Below are 19,783 nucleotides of genomic sequence, written 5' to 3'. Positions count from 1 at the left end.
ATCAAAATAAAGAGAGAGACAGAGAGAGTGAGGGAGAGAGGAGCTATTTCAGTATCACTCTACTGAGAAGATGAACATGATCTGGAAGAGATAGGAGCATGGTGATCTGTAAGGCAATGGCATAAAGAAATCCCTTTTAATTCTCTAATTCTTGATTGATGGTAGTAGGGGCCTTGTCTTAATCATCTGTGAAATCCAGTGCTGAGTAGGGCCTGGCGTGGGGTAGCTAAATTAAAATGAATTTCTTCCCTCATTTCTACCTAGTATATCTGTAGCTAGCTAGCTAGACTTCAGAAAGTTATCATCTTGTATTTGGAGAACCTTAATTTGTAACAGCTCAGGAAAGCCATTTGTAAGATCCTTCGGGCATTGCTCACTGTCCATCAGTCTTCAAATTAAGGTAGCTTTGGTATGTGGGCTGGTGGAATGCTTTTCCCCAGGACATGGATGCTAGTAATGGCCACACAGCTCCAGGAGGACTAAGATCTTGATGGATGAGGACTGGCTGGTAGTAATTATTTCTTCTCTAAGAATCCCTGGGGGAGCTGCCCACACACAGGAACCTCTCTAGCTCAGAAACTGCAAGATATTGGGTCCTACTTCCAGTATCTTTGCAAGTAGCCAAGAGAAATCTGTCTTTACCTTCTTATGAGGTAATGCTGTTCCCTGCACCGCAGCCCCCTAACTTGTTAAATGGCCGGTACACCCTTTCTGGCCCCAGAAATGTGCAAGGTAGCAGCAGGGTACAGTGTTTTATATCCTTTATAAAGTGGTGGTCTAAAAACGAGGCTCTCAGCTTATTCATACAATTCAGCCAGGTACCTGTATATACTAGTATTAATGCCATTTTAAAAAGCCATTGTAATCTGTAATTACACTGTATTACTTAACCAATTCTTCATAAATATTGCAGGTTTTATGACCACACGTTTACCTTATGATGTTTGATTGCCCTCACAGACTCTTTTTATTTCCTTGCTAAAAGTGGACCATCCCACACAGAGGAACTGTGTTTTCTTTACAGTTTTGTTTTTGCCCTTCTCCCCTGCCACACACTATTTCCTTTCTTCACCTTCATCATCATAGCCCAGAGATGAGTATGAATTGTAAAAGTGTCATGTTCACATCGGCCCCCTGGTTTGGCGTCTTGGTTAAATTTCTTTCTCTGTGTGCATTTTTCACCCTCTTTTTCTTTCTGTCATTAATTATTGTTTTTATGGCAAGACCTCTTCTTCAGTCAACCCCAGGGTTAGGAAGGGAGAAGGAAATGGCAACCCGCTCCAGTATTCTTACCTGGAGAATCCTGTGGACAGAGGAGCCTGGAGGGCTGCTGTCCATGGGGTCACACAGAGTCAGACATGACTGAAGCGACTTAGCATATGCATGCATGCATTGGAGAAGGAAATGGCAACCCACTCCAGTGTTCTTGCCTGGAGAATCCCAGGGACGAAGGAGGCTAGTGGGCTGCGGTCTATGGGGTCGCACAGAGTTGGACACGACTGAAGTGACTTAGCAGCAGCAGCAGGGTTAGGAAATCCTTGTTCAAAGCACATGTCTCAACGTCAGGATTTCATCAACTGCTCTCCTACTTCTTTTTTTACTTCCCCAGTCCAACATGATGAATTAAACTTGACCAAAGCAGAGAATTCAGGAAGAGGTTAGAAGAAAATTGTCCTCTCTTGCTTGGCACCCTACCCCACCACAGCCTTACAGTTTACTTTAGAATCTTCCTAAGGGGAGGGAAAAGCTAAATCAAACCCATTTGTCTTCTTAAACAACAGAATCTCAAACTCAACAAGGAGGCCTGGAGTGCTGCAGTTCATGGGGTCACAAAGAGTCAGACAGGACTTAGCAATTGAACAGCAAGTTTTATATTTATCCTGTTTCAGTTCATCAAATTTTAGGAGCTAAGATCTGATCTCATTCCTGAAAAGTGTCAAACAAAACAAGTGTGCAAAGCTGGCTAAAATAGCCCAGATAAGAGAACTTGTGGATATTGAGAAATGTTTGGTGTTTTGGCTAAAAGTACTTTTAATTTCATAGATTGGTTAAAAAAAAAAAAAAGACTAGTTTAAAAAGAAAACATGGAAAAAAGTGAGCACTTCTCCTTTTAGCAGCCAAATTTATTGTGTATGTTTCAAGTATTTGTTTACTTTATCAAGCATCATGGGAATTTCTCACACTTGGCCTGTGCTATGCCGTGCTCAGTAGGGTCCAAGTCTTTGAGACCCCATGGACTGTAGCCTGCCAGACTCCTCTGTCTGTGGAATTTTCCAGGCAAGAATACTGGAGTGGCTTGCCATTTCCTACTCCAGGGGATCGTCCCAACTCAGGGATTGAACCTGCGCCTCTTGCATCTCCTGCATTGGCAAGATTCTTTAGCATTGAGCCACCTAGGAAGCCCTCATATTTGCCTACCACCTTGTAGATTTTTAAGTATCTTTACATTAGTTATTTCACTTGGTAATGAATCATCTCTTCAAATTGAATAAATATAGCTCTACTTTTTTGCACTTGGGTGACCTGTATTGATTTTTTTTTTTTTTAATATTGAACCTTTTCTATTTGGTTTTCAGGATCCTGAGTTCATTTAAGGAGACAGTTTTAAAGCAAGAGAAGAAAAAGAAGTGGCTGGACCTCTGGGAGATTAACTCCAGGACTGCTGTGAGTGCCTGGGACTCGGCAATCGTCTGTCACTTGAAAGAACTGGAGAATTTCAAGTATGTTTTCTGGAGTGGTCTAGGGCCGCACCACGCCAGACACAGAGTCTCCTGCGGTGGTTCCACCCTCAGGGGCAGCCATGGCCGCTTCCAGGGCAGCCTCGCGGGCCCCTCGGGACATCGCCAACGTGATGCAGAGGCTGCAAGGTAAAAAATGCTTCGAGGGTTTTTGGTTTTATTTTATTAGCGGCTCTAAATTTGCAATACTGACTTACCTCAGATTCTTTCCAAATTTGCTTGCCTTTTTATTCAATTTTATGAAACTGCAGCAAGGGAATAACAATAATGGCTTTTATCCTAGTGTTTTCAGACTAGTATCCACGCTATTTTAAGATGCCGTCTTCTTTAAGTAGAAAAAAAGACAAAGCTCCTGTTTTGGTTTTGTGTCTGGATGAGTGTGACCTTACTGGCTCTTAGACCAGTGTCCATGTGGGAATTCCGAGTTATTGGCAAACTGTCCTTCAATAAGCGATGAAGATGCAGCGCCGTGACAAGGCCCTGATAAGGATATCCTGACTGTGGTGAACAGTTAACTGTGTGCTAAAGTCAAGTGGTTCACTTATCCCAGGGAGAAAGCTCTTAGACATTTAGAAAGTCTGTAAGTAAAAAGAGACAGAGTGATCCAGAGGGGTCACGGGATGTGATGAGGTTAATGACTAGTAGCCCTGGATGGGCTGGAACCATGTCCCTTACCTGTGTTCTTTTTCGGGCAGCAAACTGTTTTACAGAAGAGAGTTAGCAGTGAAATGTTATGGCAGCTGATAGATGAATGTCTAATTCTGCATTTTCTTTAATATGTGTATTCCTAGAATCAATAAAAAAATCATGTACGCATAATGTAAAAATACTACTTCTTTGTCACAGTCGTCACTTCTCTCAGGCTTCACGTGGCTATTTTCAGGATATAAAAATACCCATACTTAGCAAGGTTTTGCTCTAATCTTTGTCGAGAGAGCTTGAACATAATGCAGTAGCTTGGCTTTTAGGTTTTCTAGTGTCTCCAGCCAGTGAGCATGTAGTTTGGCACCATAGCTATCACATTAAGTGGGAAAGCCCGACTTTCCTTGCTAGTAATGCATTTAATGTGCATTGTGGTCATTTCCAGTTGGGCACTTCTGACTTTCAAATACAGACCGAACTACTCCATCTGGGTGTTCGCGGCCTGGTACATGCTTCCAGTTATAGAAAATCCGGTGATCAGTGGAGCTGAATGTCTTCCTTGCCTGGACAGAGACCAGCAATCTGACTGAAGCAGTCAGATGCAGTTGTGTGACCCCCCAACCCGCATTTGTCTGCCTGGGCTGATTTGTGATGCATCGGTGCAAGTGGCACTTGTTTCACGTTGATTATTGAAAAATCCCACTTGTCCTGCTGTAAAGAACCTGGTTGGCTGAAAGACTGATCATTGCTTAGTATGTGCAGAAACCTCCTCCAGAGGCTGAAAAAACCTCCGCTTGGGTCTGTCCATTGCCAAGGATCTGCAGTTTAAGTTGTGTATCTTTTCTTGGGCGGATGGAACACTGAACCTGGAGTTCCAGTCCGCTGTCTATGTCTGCCTGGGTGCAAAGGACTGAACCATTTTGTGCCTCAGTAACCTCAGCTTCAAAATGATGGATTGATAAGCAAAAGTGTGAGGAAGATAATTAGGTAATAAAGCAGATTATCCTTTGCGTGATTAAATGTGAAATTTCTCTGGATAAGATACATATTGACAACAATGGAAAGTTGTAGATAGTACATTTCAAAACACTTGATTCAGAATCAGATTGTGGTCCTATGAACATGCTAGCTCTTTATACTTACTTTGGTTTGAATGAAAGTTCTTTTATTAAGGTAGTGGTTGGGGATGAGAGGAGAAAAAAAATATACATGCCTCAGTGTTTTATTTTATTTACTTTTTGTAGTGTAGCAACAAGAATGAACTTGGAGGGTATTCTGCTAAGTGAAATAAATCAGGCAGAGAAAGACAAGTGCTATAGGATATTACTTATATGTGGGATCTAAACAACTGCAACAGACTATGAATATAACAAAAAAGAAGCAGACTCACAGATATAGAAAGCAAACTAGTGGTTACCCGTGGGGAGAAGGCAGAGGGGAGGGGCAGGATAGGGCCAGGTGAGTAAAAGCTACAAACTGCTATGTAGAAAATAAGAAATCTACAAGGATGTGTTGTAGCCCACAGGGAAATTAGCCAGCACTTTATGATAGCTATGGGTGGAGTTGACAGCGGCCTGCCACTGTCCAAACTGGGGTCAGGGGCTTGGCAGCAGTGGTCTTGGGAGGCGTGGTGTGTTGGCATAAGTCCTCTTAAAGGAGGTCAGCATCAGCCCTACCATAGAGTCTGCAGACTCCAGGACTGGGCTGCCTCAGGCCAAACTACAGGGAGAGAACACAGCCCCAGCCAGCAGCAGAAAATTGGATTTAAGGAGCATGGCCCTGCCCACCAGAGCAAGACCCACAGGCAGTCTCCCCCACCAGAAAGATGGAGTATCACCTTTAAAAACTGTGAGTCACCATATTATATACGTATAATATATCACATTGTGTAGTGACTTGTGCTTCAGTAGAAATATTTAATTAAGGTAATGTTTAGGGGTGAGAGGAGAGAGAAGGGTACCATGCCTCAGTGTTTTGTTTGTTCTTGGGGGTGGAGCCATAAGTGGTTTTTCTTGAGAGGTGAGTGAAGTGTGGGAAAGTCCTGGAGCCCCACCCTCACCCCACCCTACGCCTGTGATGATAAATGTCCTAATTCACATCTAGGGAGCCCACTTGCAAAAGGTGGGCTGTTTTCACCTTGCTTTGCCCTCTCACGATTGTTGGCAAGCTCCAGGAAATAATAGACAAAAGTGTTTTTAAAGCTACGAACACTGTCACATGACAAACTGTCCCAGTAGTCGTGGAAGAAAATTGGATGAGAAGATGCAAGTCTAACGGCTTGTCACACATTGGGCTCATCTCGCAAATTTGGGGAGGAATGTTAACTTTTTAATATATTCTGTACTGTATAAAGCTAGTCATTATATTACATAATGGACTATACTTGCTGTATAATTTTTTTTCCTTTGTAGTATAAGAAAGAGTTATAACATGTCTTAAGGGTACCTGACACATTTGGAACAGTAAGTCTTACAATTCAGGAGAGAAAATTCCTTTGCAGTAGGTATCATTAACTTTTAGCATCAAGTACTTCATAAAATAGGTTAATTGGTGACAGCGAAATGTAAGGTCTGCTCAGCTACAAGATGCTACGCATCTCACCTGCATTAGTGGAAGCCAAACGGCAGAGGTGGAAGGAAAGTTGATCAGGAGGACTTCTCTGCTAACCTACTGATCTCCTGGGTTAATTCTGCTGATTCAGCCGGAGAGGTCTCCTTCTCATCTCAGCTCTACTATTGCTCTGAGCCCAGACAAGAGTCAGCCTCCCCTGATGGAGGAGATCTGTCTTCCTCCAGGGGTACTGAGTAACTGTTCTTGCCTGTTAGAATCTCCAAACCAGTGATCAAGATCCTAATAATAAACCGGGGTGGGGGGGGGGGGGCTGCCATTATTGCACAGATAATTAAGACAAATGAGTGAAATTTCTTTGAGGAAAAGTAAATTTCTTTACGGCTTCTCTGGTGACTCAGATGGTAAAGAATCTGCCTGGAGTGTGGTAGACCCGGGTTCAATCCCTGGGTCAGGAAGATCCCCTGGAGAAGAGAATGGCTACCCGTTCCGGTATTCTTGCCTGGAGAATTCCATGGGCAGAAGAGCCGGGTGGGTTATAGTCCATGGGATCGCAAAGAGTGAGACACCGGTCTTCTATCATATACTCTTTTATTTCTATTAACTTAAATAGAATCAGAGTTACTACTAGTATTTTCAAAGTTCAAATCCATAAGAACATTCTTCTAGAATCCTTGTTACTTTGCCCAGATAGATTATCCACATAACTAAATTTTGTGGGTTTTTTTTTCCCCCCTCTCTTGGTTTTATTGTCATATCAGCTCCATGAATAACTAATAAAAAGTATGGATGTCTGAATAATGGATGTTGCTTTTCTCTCTTACTTATTTAGTTTACACTCATAATTGTTGTCTGTTTTTTTTGCTTTAGTTTTTGTTTCCAGTGCTAGGAAATTAAAGCACATGCACAGATTGCGACATAAATTAGCTCCTACAGGAGCAGTTCAATATTTCACCTTTGCCAATATTTGTGCTTGTTTGGGCTTAATGTTTTAGTCTGGGATCCTGAATTATGGATAAGCAGACAGACTGCAATGCAGAGTTTCATTTGCTGTTGAAGAAAAATGAATGTTTCTGTAACTTTCATCAATTTAAATATAAGCATTTTAATACTTAAATAAAAGAAAATAGACACTGGCCTAGTACAGGGCATTAAATTTTAATTGCACATAATATGTACATACATTTTCTGCTCTTAAAAGACTTACTGTTGTGGTTTAGTTGCTAAGTCATGTCTGACTCTTTGCGACCCCATAGACTGTAGCACGCCAGGCTCCTCTGTCTATGGAATTTCCCAGGCAAGAATACTGGAGTGGGTTGCCATTTCCTTCTCCAGAGGATCTTCCTGACTCAGGGGTTGGACCCATGTCTCCTGCATTGGCAGGAGGATTCTTTACCACTGAGCCACGCAGGAAACCTAAAGGCTTACCAAGGGAATCTGTTTAACAGGTGGCTCATGGAGTCACTTTAGTTTATGGTGGTGGTTTAATTGCTAAGTCGTTTCCGACTCTTGCAACTGCATGGACTGTAGCCTGCCCGGCTCCTCTGTCCATGAGATTCTCCAGGCAAGAATACTGGAGTGGGTTGCCATTTCCTTCTCCAGAGGATCTTCCCAACGCAGGAATCAAACCCAGGTCTCCTGCATTGCAGGCAGATTCTTTACCGACTGATCTACAAGGGAAGCCAAATCTTCCCAACCCAGGGATCGGACCTGCATCTCTTATATCTCTAGTATTGGCAGGTGGGTTCTTTACCACTAGCACCACCTGGGAAGCTACTTTTGTTTATAATCACATCTGAAAAAGTAAACATTGAACTGTTCAGAGCATAAATTTCTTTAAGATAGTGACAAGAGGTTCAGGCTTTTGTCACTTTCTCTAGGGATTCTGCATAATGTTTGCTTTAAAAGGGTTTCTTGATTGACTTGTATCAATTACATTGTTTTCATTTGAAGATCATCTAGAAAGATTTTTATGTAAAGTATCAGTGTTGATTATTTCAAGGCAGAGTAACATTCATGCAACTTGGTAGAGCAAGAGGTACATGCCAGAGAAGACCAGATGGGCATGCTAAGGTGTCACATGGGGATCAATTTAATAAAAAAGGATTGTTGATTGTAAGGTTAAACTTTGATTTTTTTTTTTTTTTTTTTTGGCTATGCTGGGTCTTTTTTGGTGCGAGGGCTTTTCTCTAGTTTTGGAGAATGGGTGCTGCTCCCTAGTTGTGGTGAGCAGGCTTCTCGTTGCAGGGCCTTCTCTTGTGGAGCACAGGCTCTAGGGTGCAAAGGTTTCGGTAGTTGCCACACGTGGACTCAGTCGTTGCACTTCCTGGGCTCCGGAACACGGTTCAATTATTGTTGTGCTCGGGCTTATTAGGTGCTCCACGGAATGTGGGATCTTCCCAGACCAGAGATCAAACCTCAAACCCGTGTCTCCTGCATTGGCAGCTGGACTCTTAACCGCTGAGCCACCAGGGAAGACCCTAAGCTTTGATTTTTAAACATTGTGAATAAATGCAAAGAGAAACATGAGGAAGGGGGGTAACATTTACTTTTGGAGATATATCTATGAAATTTGCTAACTGTTCAAAAAACATAAGCATGACCTTCCCCTAAAATTGTTTTTAGGAGCAATGTTAAACTTTTTTGGCTACATATAGTATTTCCTACAGATACTATTTTGTGTTCATTTTGCTGTTAAAAATAAAGGACCTCAGACTAAAAAAAAAAAAAAGATGACTGAATAATAGAATAACCTATTTTCTTTTAACTTCACATTAAATATTGTGTGAAGAGTGAAAGTTTGTCATCTTGTAACAATTCTGATTTTCTATACTGCCCTGAAGATTAAGTTTTATACTTTGTTACTCTGACTTAATGACTCCTCTTGTTAAAGTACAAAGTAGTGTCAAAGATCCATTTATCACATCTAGTTTGAACTTCCCCTTTTAATTTAATCTCTTTCTTATAGTAGATATTATATGGTAGCATCTCAAGTTTAAATATAACACAAAGCTTGACACAAAACAGTGACACTTTAGAACATATGAGTTCAATAACTATCTGATGAATGAATAGATAAATCATGATCTCTAAATTAAAGAACTAAAGGTGAAATTAGTCAAAACATATGTTAAAACAAAGGAAGAAACCATTTAAGTTGGATCCTACTTTATTTGCCTTCTTTTAAAAAATCTTTTCTGAGTTTTATCAGAATTGGGTTTTGACCATAAAATCATTTTAAGGACACATGTCCAGCCTGAGTGGGTGACTATATTGACCCCTCAGATATGTGCATGGTTTTTATAATTACTGTGCTTTAAACACATTTTTCCTTCCTAAAGATATATTCAGTTCAGTTCAGGTCAGTTCAGTCGCTCAGTCGTGTCCGACTCTTTGCGACCCCATGAATCACAGCATGTCAGGCCTCCCTCTCCATCACCAACTCCTGGAGTTTACTCAAACTCATGCCCATCAAGTCGGTGATGCCATCCAGCCATCTCATCCTCTGTCGTCCCCTTCTCTTCCTGACCCCAATCCCTCCCAGCATCACGGTCTTTTCCAATGAGTCAACTCTTCGCATCAAGTGGCCAAAGTATTGGAGTTTCAGCTTCAGCATCAGTCCTTCCAAGGAACACCCAGGACTGATCTTTAGGATGGACTGGTTGGCTCTCCTTGCAGTCCAAGGAACTCTCAAGAGTCTTCTCCAACACCACAGTTCAAAAGCATCAATTTTTCAGCCCTCAGCTTTCCTCATAGTCAAACTCTCACATCCATAAATGACCGCTGGAAAAACCATAGCCTTGACCAGACGGACCTTTGTTGGCAAGTAATGTCTCTGCTTTTTAATATGCTATCTAGGTTGGTCATAACTTTCCTTCCAAGGAGTAAGCATCTTTTGATTTCATGGCTGCAATCACCATCTGCAGTGATTTTTGGGCCCCAAAAAATAAAGTCTGACACTGTTTCCACTGTCTCCCCATCTGTTTCCCATGAGGTGATGGGACCAGATGCCATGATCTTAGTTTTCTGAATGTTGAGCTTTAAGCCAACTTTTTCAATCTCCTCTTTCACTTTCATCAAGAGGCTTTTTAGTTCATCTTCACTTTCTGTCATAAGGGTGGTGTCATCTGCATATCTGAGGTTATTGATATTTCTCCCGGCAATCTTGATTCCAGCTTGTGCTTCTTCCAGCCCAGCGTTTCTCACCCTCCTATTACTTTTAAATGTATCACAGTGTTTACACTTGTATAATGCCCTGTCCTGGAAGCCTTTCCTTTTGCAGAGCCTTTTTATCTACTGTGCATTATGGAGAAAGTGCCTGGGGCCTTCAGGATGTTTAAAGACCTGTAAAAATATGGACTCTCAAATAGAAAAAGAAAACTGCTAAATCAAAATTAACAAGGGTTTACAAATGCTAAAATTATGTGAACTAGTCAGATGTAAATCCAGCCAATTCAAAAATTATTTATGTATAAATGTATTTGACATGGGGTGTGGGTGCACTTTCTTGCTATTGATACAGTGTGTGGCAGGCCTTTAAACATAAGGGTTTCTCAGGCTGACCAATAAAACATAAAATATTCCTGCAGTTTGTCTCCAAATTAATTCCCGTTAACATACTACTAATTTTGCTACATTCATGATGAAATTCTTCCTAGACTCTTGGTCTCCCTATCAGATCCCAACTTCTTGGCTTGGCATCCTATTCTAATTCCATCTTAACTGTCTAGTGTTTATCTCCTCTGAATCCCCTACCTATCCCCAGATGTCTGCCAAATGACACTAGCTGTGCTCTCAAGATGTATGACTTTTCTGTCTCCTTCTGGGACAGTGTTGGGAAAGACTACACCTAAAACTCCACTTATCTTCAAGGCCCAATCTAAATACAGTGTCTGCAATGAAGACCTTAATGCCAATACAATCGGAAACTCTCTCCCCTCTTTCCTAAATACCCTGTTGCACTATTATGTCCACTGTTTGGTACTGCTTTGCATTATGTTACGTGTGGTGTCCAATCCACCCACTCAGAGGATAAACACCGTGAAGGCAGAAGTTAGGTTAAATTCATGCCGCTGCCCTATACATTGATTAGCACAGTGCACTTCATAATGTGGATGCTTCCTAAGTATCGTTTGAGAGCATTTAATATAAATACTTAACATCGTACTGATTTTCAATAGTGGAAGCAGGGAGGCCTGGAGAGTCAACTCTGGTAAGTCAGAAGAGCTAAGAATGGTTTCGCCTAGATGTGGAACAGTGGATAGAGAAGTGGTGAAAATCTAGATATGGTTTGAAAGTAAAGCCGAAAGATTTTGCTGATGGATTTGAGGTAGTTTGTGAGAGAGAAGAGTGAAGGGTAGCCCCTTCGTTTTTCATCTGGAAATGAGGAAAGACTTAAGACTGCTGGGAACAAGGTTGAGAAAGAAAGTCAAGAGCTTTGGGGGGACATGTTTCATTTTAGATGGCTGGTGGACCTTCAGGACAGTAATTGAGTGTCTATGATTGGAGAGGTCAAGAGAGAATACACAGCTGGGGGGAAAAAATTTTGGAAATCATAGGCAGCCATAGTTTTTAAAGATGTGAGATGAGCTGATACCACCCAGGGAGCAAGAACAGATAGAAAAAAGGTTAGAGAAATAGAACACCCAGCATTGGGGGTTGAGGAGAGCCCCACATCGGAGACTGAAAGCTGCAGCCTATGTGATCAAAAGAAAGAAAACAGAAGCTGAGTGGAGAGAGTTCAAGAGTGATCAGCTGTGTTCTCACCGTTAATGTTCTTATTATGTGCAGGATTCATTGTTTATAGTATATAAAAAGATTGTGTGTTTTTTCATACATAAATATCAAGCCCAAGTTGGTGCAAGGACATACGCATATAGTTTCAGAATCATTTCTGCAAGAATAAGAGAATGGTCCTGTGTGTTGCCCATAGAGAGTTACAAGGTTCTTGGAAGTTCATTGGATACGAGCAATTCCTTAAGTATTAATGAAATCTAATTCTGTATTGATGTTGAACCCAGTCAAAACTGCATCCTAAGGATAAAATAGCTTTCACTCAGACTCTAATCAGTTCTCCATCCTCGTGGAGTTGGCGGCCCTGCTGTCAAGGAAGGATTGTCCTCGTGAGAATGGTGCGCCCACTGATGCCGTTTTGGATGCCTGTGTGACTCTTATGTCTCAGCACGCCTCCTCCACTCATAATCTCCACTTGCCTCCCTTGGCTTTATCTTTCTAGATTCATTCCACATAACAAAACTAATAGCATTCCCCTCATGTTTTGGAGAAAGTCTTTATGGAGTCGATGTCATCTCTTTTCATTGCTTTGGTCATTGTTGAGTTAGCTTGGGACTTAATAAAAATATGATTTTAGGGATGTTTGTATTGGAGGAGGAAATGGCAACCCACTCCAGTGTTCTTGCCTGGAGAATCCCAGGGACGGGGGAGCCTGGTGGGCTGCCATCTATGGGGTCGCACAGAGTCGGACACGACTGAAGAGACTTAGCAGCAGCAGTATTATCTGAAACATTGTGATGATTCTGGGATTTTCCACCAAGACTGAGGTGGTAGGTTGTTGTTATCTAGTTGCTAAGTCTTGCCCTCTTGCCCCTCTTCCCCAAGGCAAAGGCAATGAGCACTTCCATAGCAGTTTCATTCAATAGTGGTCTGTTGTTGTTTGGTCACTAAGTCGTGTCCAACTCTTTGCAACCCCGTGCACTGTAGCCCACCAGGCTCCTCTGTCCATGGGATTTTCCAGGCAAGAATACTGGAGTGGGTCACCATTTCCTTCTCCAGGGGATCTTCCTGACTCAGGGCTTGAACCCTGGTCTTCTGCTTGGCAGGCGACTTCTTTACCACTGAACCACTTGGGAAGCCCTTCCCCCAAATGCTGTAACTGAATTTGGGAGACCTATGTTTGCATTTAGGGGAATTCTTTCAGTAACTATGCTGGTAGCTATTTAACCCTGCCTGTGCTGAGTCAGACCTGGGGTCGTGTGTTGTTCTCTATAAGAAAAGTTCAGGTGTCCTTGAACTTAAGACTTTTATGAATGTATAATTTAGGTAATAGATATTGATACAGGGAAAAATGCTAGACTTTAAATGTCATGTGATAAGTTCCTCGTATATCATAAGAACCTTACAAAAATAATTTACACACCCTAGGTTATTGTTTTTCTCTTATATTTTCCTTCTAATTGGAGCCAATGAGAAATGTTGACACATTTTTTTTATGTTATTCACACCTAAATACATAGTTCCTGATCATTGCATGGTATTTTGTAATTTAATTAAGCAACTGTTAATCATAGGATTCAGTTAATCAAGCATTCATTTAGTTTAGAAGTTACCATGTAAGAATCTATGCAGTTTTGCCGTGATTCTAAGGAAAGGCAAATAGGAATTTTCTGTTTTTCTTACTCAAATCAATGAATGTAAATAACAGGGAAATGAAGGAATTGACATCTGCCTCAAGCAGGGTCAAAGACAAATGTTTTATGTAATGTTTTTAATTCCTTGGATACAGTGAAGTCTGCTTTAGTATTTTTTAAATGGGGTTTCTATGGTAACCTATGTTCTTTTCCCCCCATTGTTTGTCATGACCTCTTGGAGTAAAAACAAACAACTTCCTTCCTCTGCTGATATTAATCTTTCATGTTTAGTAAACATTGGTCTCCACCCATGTTTTTAAAAAATCACTTACCTTGAACGATACAGTTCTCCGTTCTTTTGCTTCCCTTCTCCTCACATGTGTCACCAGCATTGTTTACATGACATTTTGAATCCCTTTTATCTATTTATTCTTTATTATACTGATGACTTGTTTTCAGGACTTATCTTGTGAGTTTTTTGTTGTTGTTGTTGTTGTTACTGATGTTATTATTTTATGAGCCGTGATGTTCATGTTGCCAAGAATTACACTAATTACATACTCATGGTCACATTTTCATCTTCTTTGCTTCTCTGAGAGTTCTCAAAAATTATCTCATTTTATCCCATTGTGGTTGATATGTGCATTCATTGCTCTAGTATTGAACAGAAAAATATAGAATTCTTACCCAGAAATCTGGGAGCTAAACTCCACTGTACCCTAGATATCATGATGACAGAGATCGTTCAAAGTACAACTCCAAGTGGATCTTTCCCCTGTTTAAAAGCCTACAGTGTCTTTGGACTTCCCTGGTGGTCCAGTGGTTAAGACTTTGCTTTCCAGTGCAGGGGGTGTGAGTTTGATCCTTGGTCAGGGAGCGAAGATCCTATGTGCCTCTGAAGCCAAAAACCCAGAACGTAAACAACAGAAGCAATATTATAACAAATTCAATAGCGACTTAAAGAAATACTTGGTAAAAAAAAAATACAGATAAAAGCCTACAATGACTCATAACCTTCAAGATAAATTTATTATTCAAAAACTGATCTTCATATGTGGCTCCTTTTCATTTCTCTTTGTTTCCAATCACTCTCCATTGATGATGTCATTTTCATAACCCTGAACCACTTCTAGTTCTCCTCGTGTAACTTCCATCTCACTTCCGTGTCTTTGCATGTTCTCTTTCTGTCTCTCTTTTTTCTTTTTAACTTATCTAGACTCTGCTCAGGCTCTGTGATTCAGCTCACACACTGTCTCCTCTGTGACAGTACCACCAGCCAAAGTGAAAGGACTCCTCCTGGTCCTCTGTGTTCAATATGTTTCTGTTAAATTATCGATTCTATCAGGCGGTCATGGTTTGCTTCTTTCTCTGTGTGTCCCATTAGAATATTCCTGAGAGTAGGGGTCTTGTCTTAGTCAATTTTGTATCTCCAGCGCTGACCATAAAACTTGACATGTAGTAGGTCCTCAGTTGTTCATGCCTGCATTTAACAAATATTTTTTGAGCATCTGCTATGTTCAAGTCCTCTGACAGCAGATATGAATATGATAATATGGGGTTTGTGTCTTCATGGGGTTGGAGTCTACTAGAGTGACGCGATAATTAACAAGGAATTTATAAACTGGGTGATAGATATGATGGGTGAGTATATATTTGATAAAATAATGAATGACTAAATTAAATTTCCGCAAAAACGCTCAGATGTAATTAAGCACATTGACCAGACTAGCAGACCATTTAACGGTCTGAATTATTTTCATGTTGTCTTTTATTCTGTGTGTTGACAACACCTTATTCTCGCAAGCTCAGGTCCTGAGTTTTATTAAACTGGTGTTTTATTAGTTTTTATTAAACTGGTTTTATTTTTTTTAATTTTTTTTAGTTTTATTAAACTGGTGTGGTTGTTTCCATTGGAAGGGACTTAGCATTTATAATTCAATGTACTTATTCTACAGATGAAATAACAAGTTTCTTAAGCACGGAAGGGGTAAGCTAAGGTCAAAAGTAGATAGTTGAGCAATTCTTCAGTCTCTGAGAAAATTGAGGGGTAACCTGCTTTTCATACGTTAGTGCATATTCCTTCAAGATTATTCTTTTGCATAGTTGCTAATGATCACTGTATCATTATGGGTAGGAGACAAGGCTGGCTACGTAATTTTTTGTTTTGTTTTGGTCTATTATAAATAAAAATGTGGGACCCTCATTCAACAGTTATAAAGGATAGTTCACATGCAGCAGAGCGTTAAGCCGTGTGTGGGGCCCGTCTGAGTGCAGGACCCCACAGAGTAGTCAGTCACACCCCCCTGAGACCAGCACTGGTAGGAGATGGGACTTAGGACCCTGAGGATATTAGGGCCACTGCAAAGTAAAATTAAGAGGTGGAAGAGGGTCAAAAGGAGAGGAAGCAAAAAATCAAAGACATCCTTTAGCTATCTCAAAATTGGATCTGGAGCAGCCTATGAAAGGCTCTTTCTGTCATCCTCATCTCAACTCTCCCTTGACTAGTCCTTGAGCGTGAGAGCACAGTCAGTCAACTGATCTGTGAGTTAAACATACTGGGGGCCTGGGAGCTTTCCCATCACTTACAATCTTATCTTTCTGGGTTCAAAATAACTTGTCAAAAAGATGACTCATGACCACTTAGTGAATTGATGCGTGCTGATATATTTCCTCAAAAGGAAAGATTATTTTGGTTATTAATTATTTTAATATCCAGTTTTCTACCAGAAACATTTGGGTTGTACTGAATAATCATGATGAGAAACTAGCAATAATTTTATTTCTAGATATGTTCATGCTAATTATATCCCTTGAATTTCTCTGTTCTACAATTAGGAGCACTACAGTGAGATTTGTAAGAAATGGGATATAGGGTGTATAGAAAGATTTGGCGAAAATGTCTTGTCTCTTGACTTCATCTTACTCAGTAAAGTTGTGAAAATTCCCTAAAGAGTGCACGGCTCTTGTGTTTACAAGTCAAAAGGAGTGAAAACATTTAGTTTGAAAGCATTGCCAGATTCATAGATCTCATGCAGTGAGAGTCAGATATTCTGAGATAATTTCATGTTCTGATGTTGTGATACTTCTTTATTTTCATAACTGTGGTAGGAAAATACCTAAGCATAACTAGTGAATTTAATAAATTAATATAAGACATATCTAAATCAGATTGGATACACGTGTAAACAAATAGCACTCTTCTTTTTTTGAATCCTTTTCCATATTCTTTTCCATTATGGTTTATTACAGGATACTGAATATAGTTCCTTGTGCTATGCAGTAAGACCTTGTCGTTTATTCCTTCTGTATATAATAGCTTGCATCTGCTAATCCCAAATTCCCAAACCATCCCTCCCCCACTCCCCTGGGAAACCACAAGCCTGTTCTTTATATCTGTGAGTCTGTTTCTGTTTCATTGGATACATTCATTTGTATCATAGTTTAGATTCCACACATAAGTGATATCATATGGTACTTATCTTTCTTTTTCTTAGTTCACTTAGAATGATAATCTCTAGGTCCATCCACATTGCTGCAAATGGCATTTCATTCTTTTTTTATGGCTGAGTTTATTCCATTGTGTATTAATAATCCAAATGATGTTTCCTTTTGAGGAAATGTGTCAGCAAGCTTTAATCTATTAAATGGCCATGAATCATTTTTTGATAAGCTGTTTTGAAGCCAGAAAGATAAGGTTATAAGTGATGGGAAGGCTCCCAGGTCCCCAGTATATTTAACCCTTAGACCCATTATTTCTCCTTTCATCTGTTGATGGACATTTGGGTTGTTTACATGTTTTGGCTGTTGTAAATAGCGCTGCTATGAATATAGGTGCACATGTATTTTTTTCAAATTGTAGTTTTATCTAGACATATGCCCAGAAATGTGATTGCTGGATCCTATGATAGCTCTGTTTTTAGTTTTTTGAGGAACCTCCATTTCCATAGTGGCTACACCAATTACATCCCCACCAACAGTGTAGGAGGGTTCCTTTATCTCTACACCCTCCTCAGCATTTGTTATTTGTAGACTTTTTAATGATGGCTATTCTGACCAGTGTGAATTGGTACCTAGTTGTAGTTTTGATTTGTATTTCTCTAATAATAGTGATGATGGACATATTTTCATGTGCCATTTGGCCATCTGTATGTCCTCTTTGGAGAAATGTCTATTTAGATCTTTTGCCCATTTACCTATAGCACTTGTTAAGATTTTCTATTTGGTTTTATAATGTTTATTTTCTATGAAATATATGTGTCTCATCTTTGTGATAAAATGGCTCCTTTTCAAAATAATAGCTCACCACCACAACAATAATCAGACAAACAAAAAAGGAATGGTATTTCTGATATATTTTAAACCTTGTATATTTTCTTCTTTTGAAACTTTATACTTTTAGAAAGAATAGTTTCATGACAGCTTTCAGTCTTGGTGATACTTTTTGAGTTTAACATGATCATAGCAATGACCACATAAGCATCTATAAATATTTGGAAGATGACCAGTTATATTAAAAATATCACTTCATTTATTTAACACTGCCTATAAAAAATCTTCATTTTTAAAGATTTTCTAGGTGACACTCAAGATTGAAAGCTAAATATCCTGAAAGGGTTATAAAATCTTACAATTTTTGAGGGAAAAATCTTAAAAGATCTTATCTAACTCTGATTTTTAAAGTAACTGAGATTCCTAAAGATTAAGTGTACAAAATCATGCATTTAGTTAAGACAAAATAGGACTTGAACCTTAGATTATCTCACTGTCTCCGGAATTATGAAATTTTATGAATTTTCTTCTCATGATAAAATTATATGACCCATTAATAAACATTGTCTCTTTAGCTTTGTTCTGAGTTGAAAAGCAAAGTTGATATTTAGTGTGTGTTTAGTTCACATAAAACCATGCACTTCATATTTACCTCTAATTAGAGCACTCTTTACAAATACTTGGTGCTGTTGGGGGCATAACTAATGTCTTTCTCAGCTTTGCAAAATATGGTAAATGTTCACCAAGCATCTGCTGAATGTATGTTACATTAGTTACATTAGTAAATTCACCTCCTCTTCAGTGAGCCTTTGAAGAGAGAGACATAGAGTCAGAGGGACAGAAAGAGAGGTCTTTAGCTCATCACTTGATTTTAAACTATTGTTTCTATAAGGCTGTTGCAAAAAATTTCTCTGTGGGTACTACCTACTTGAACTAGCAAATATTAACAATGGGCCGTAGTTTTGAAAGTAATGTTATTCTCAAGAATGCTTTTTCTTCTGAAAGCTTTGTCATGCTAGTTGCTTTGCATTTGTGTGATCTTTTTGTTTGGAAAATGCAGTAAAGGGTTGCCATTCAGCAGATAGTCCATTCCTACAACAAACATAATTCAGCATCTCCTGTGTTCCAGATCCTGTGTTAAGCATAGAGGATCTTACTGTGAAACTGACGTCCGTATCCTGGTCCTTCCAGGATGCAAAGCTAGTGACCTGCTTGTAACCACAACTGGCACGAGTCACTCTGGACAGGGCACAGAGCACCCCTTGGAGGCTGGTTGAGATTCCTCCCGGGCTGACGCCAGCCCTGGCCCCCGGAGTCTCCCTGGCTACTGCGGTTCTTGTGCTCCGCCTTGGGAACTGGTCCTTCCTCGTGTTAATTCTCATGCCAGGTTTTGGGAACTAGGCCACAGTCTGACAGAACTGCCAATGAGCGCCCCGTCTTGCCACGCTCCAGATGGAATGTTGGTTTGTGGACAACAAACTGTAGCTCCTTCTCTCCAAGAACTGCCAAGCCACAGACCGGGAGGACGGAGGGGTGAAGGATGCTCGCTTCCTTCCCCACACGCATCCACGGGGCATTTATGCCCCAGACTTGTAACATTACCTTAGTCCTCATTATACCAGGGAGAGCTGGCTGTGGTTCCATGTCCAAGGCTTATAGGAATAGTCATTGTTAATTATTACTTTCCCGAACTTATGGGGAAGGTATGGACTAGTTGAATAGCATACTCTGCCCATTTTATTTAAAAAACCAAGCGTTACTCTAATGAATGCATATAGCTCCAAGAATGATCAAAAATACTTTTTAAATAAGTAAAAAGCCCCAAGCCTTAATCATAACTATAGAAATGTCTTTAAACATCTGCATTTAGAAAAGCAGAATTGTTCCTATGCTCCAGAGTATAAAGAAAGCCTTTCTACCCATAAAGCTATGTGTGGTTCCAACCTGATGTTGGTTGGCTTAGTTATTGATGCCTAAGAAAGGGAGTTTTACAAGGGAAAAGTCAAATCAGCCTTAAGTTCAAACCACTGGATTCATGTGCTGGAATGCGGTTCTTCTTGGCACTATTGCTTCATAACCAGCTACACATTAATGAGGGCTTTTATGTGTTTGTTAAAGATAACTATTTCCCGTTATCCCAAATGGCTTCTACATGGGTCAAATTATCAATGCAGAGCGTTAGACACTCCCTTTACGTTT

At 40.1% G+C, this 19,783-nt stretch overlaps 1 protein-coding gene across 1 annotated transcript in view; it reads left to right on the top strand.

The window, feature by feature from the left end:
• Positions 1-2,647: 2,647 nt before the first annotated feature.
• Positions 2,648-19,783, top strand: part of SYNE1 (spectrin repeat containing nuclear envelope protein 1) — a 466,580-nt gene continuing 449,444 nt past the window's right edge. The window contains exon 1 of the mRNA XM_061130284.1: positions 2,648-2,867. Within this exon, the coding sequence (XP_060986267.1) occupies positions 2,801-2,867 (67 nt within the window). The 5' untranslated portion in view covers positions 2,648-2,800. The remainder of the gene's footprint in view (positions 2,868-19,783) is intronic.

This window comes from Dama dama, chromosome 26, assembly GCF_033118175.1.
Source record: "Dama dama isolate Ldn47 chromosome 26, ASM3311817v1, whole genome shotgun sequence".
Classification (NCBI taxonomy): Eukaryota; Metazoa; Chordata; class Mammalia; order Artiodactyla; family Cervidae; genus Dama; species Dama dama.
The sequence above is the reverse complement of the archived record's forward strand: the minus strand, read 5'-3'. Positions and strand labels throughout refer to the sequence as shown.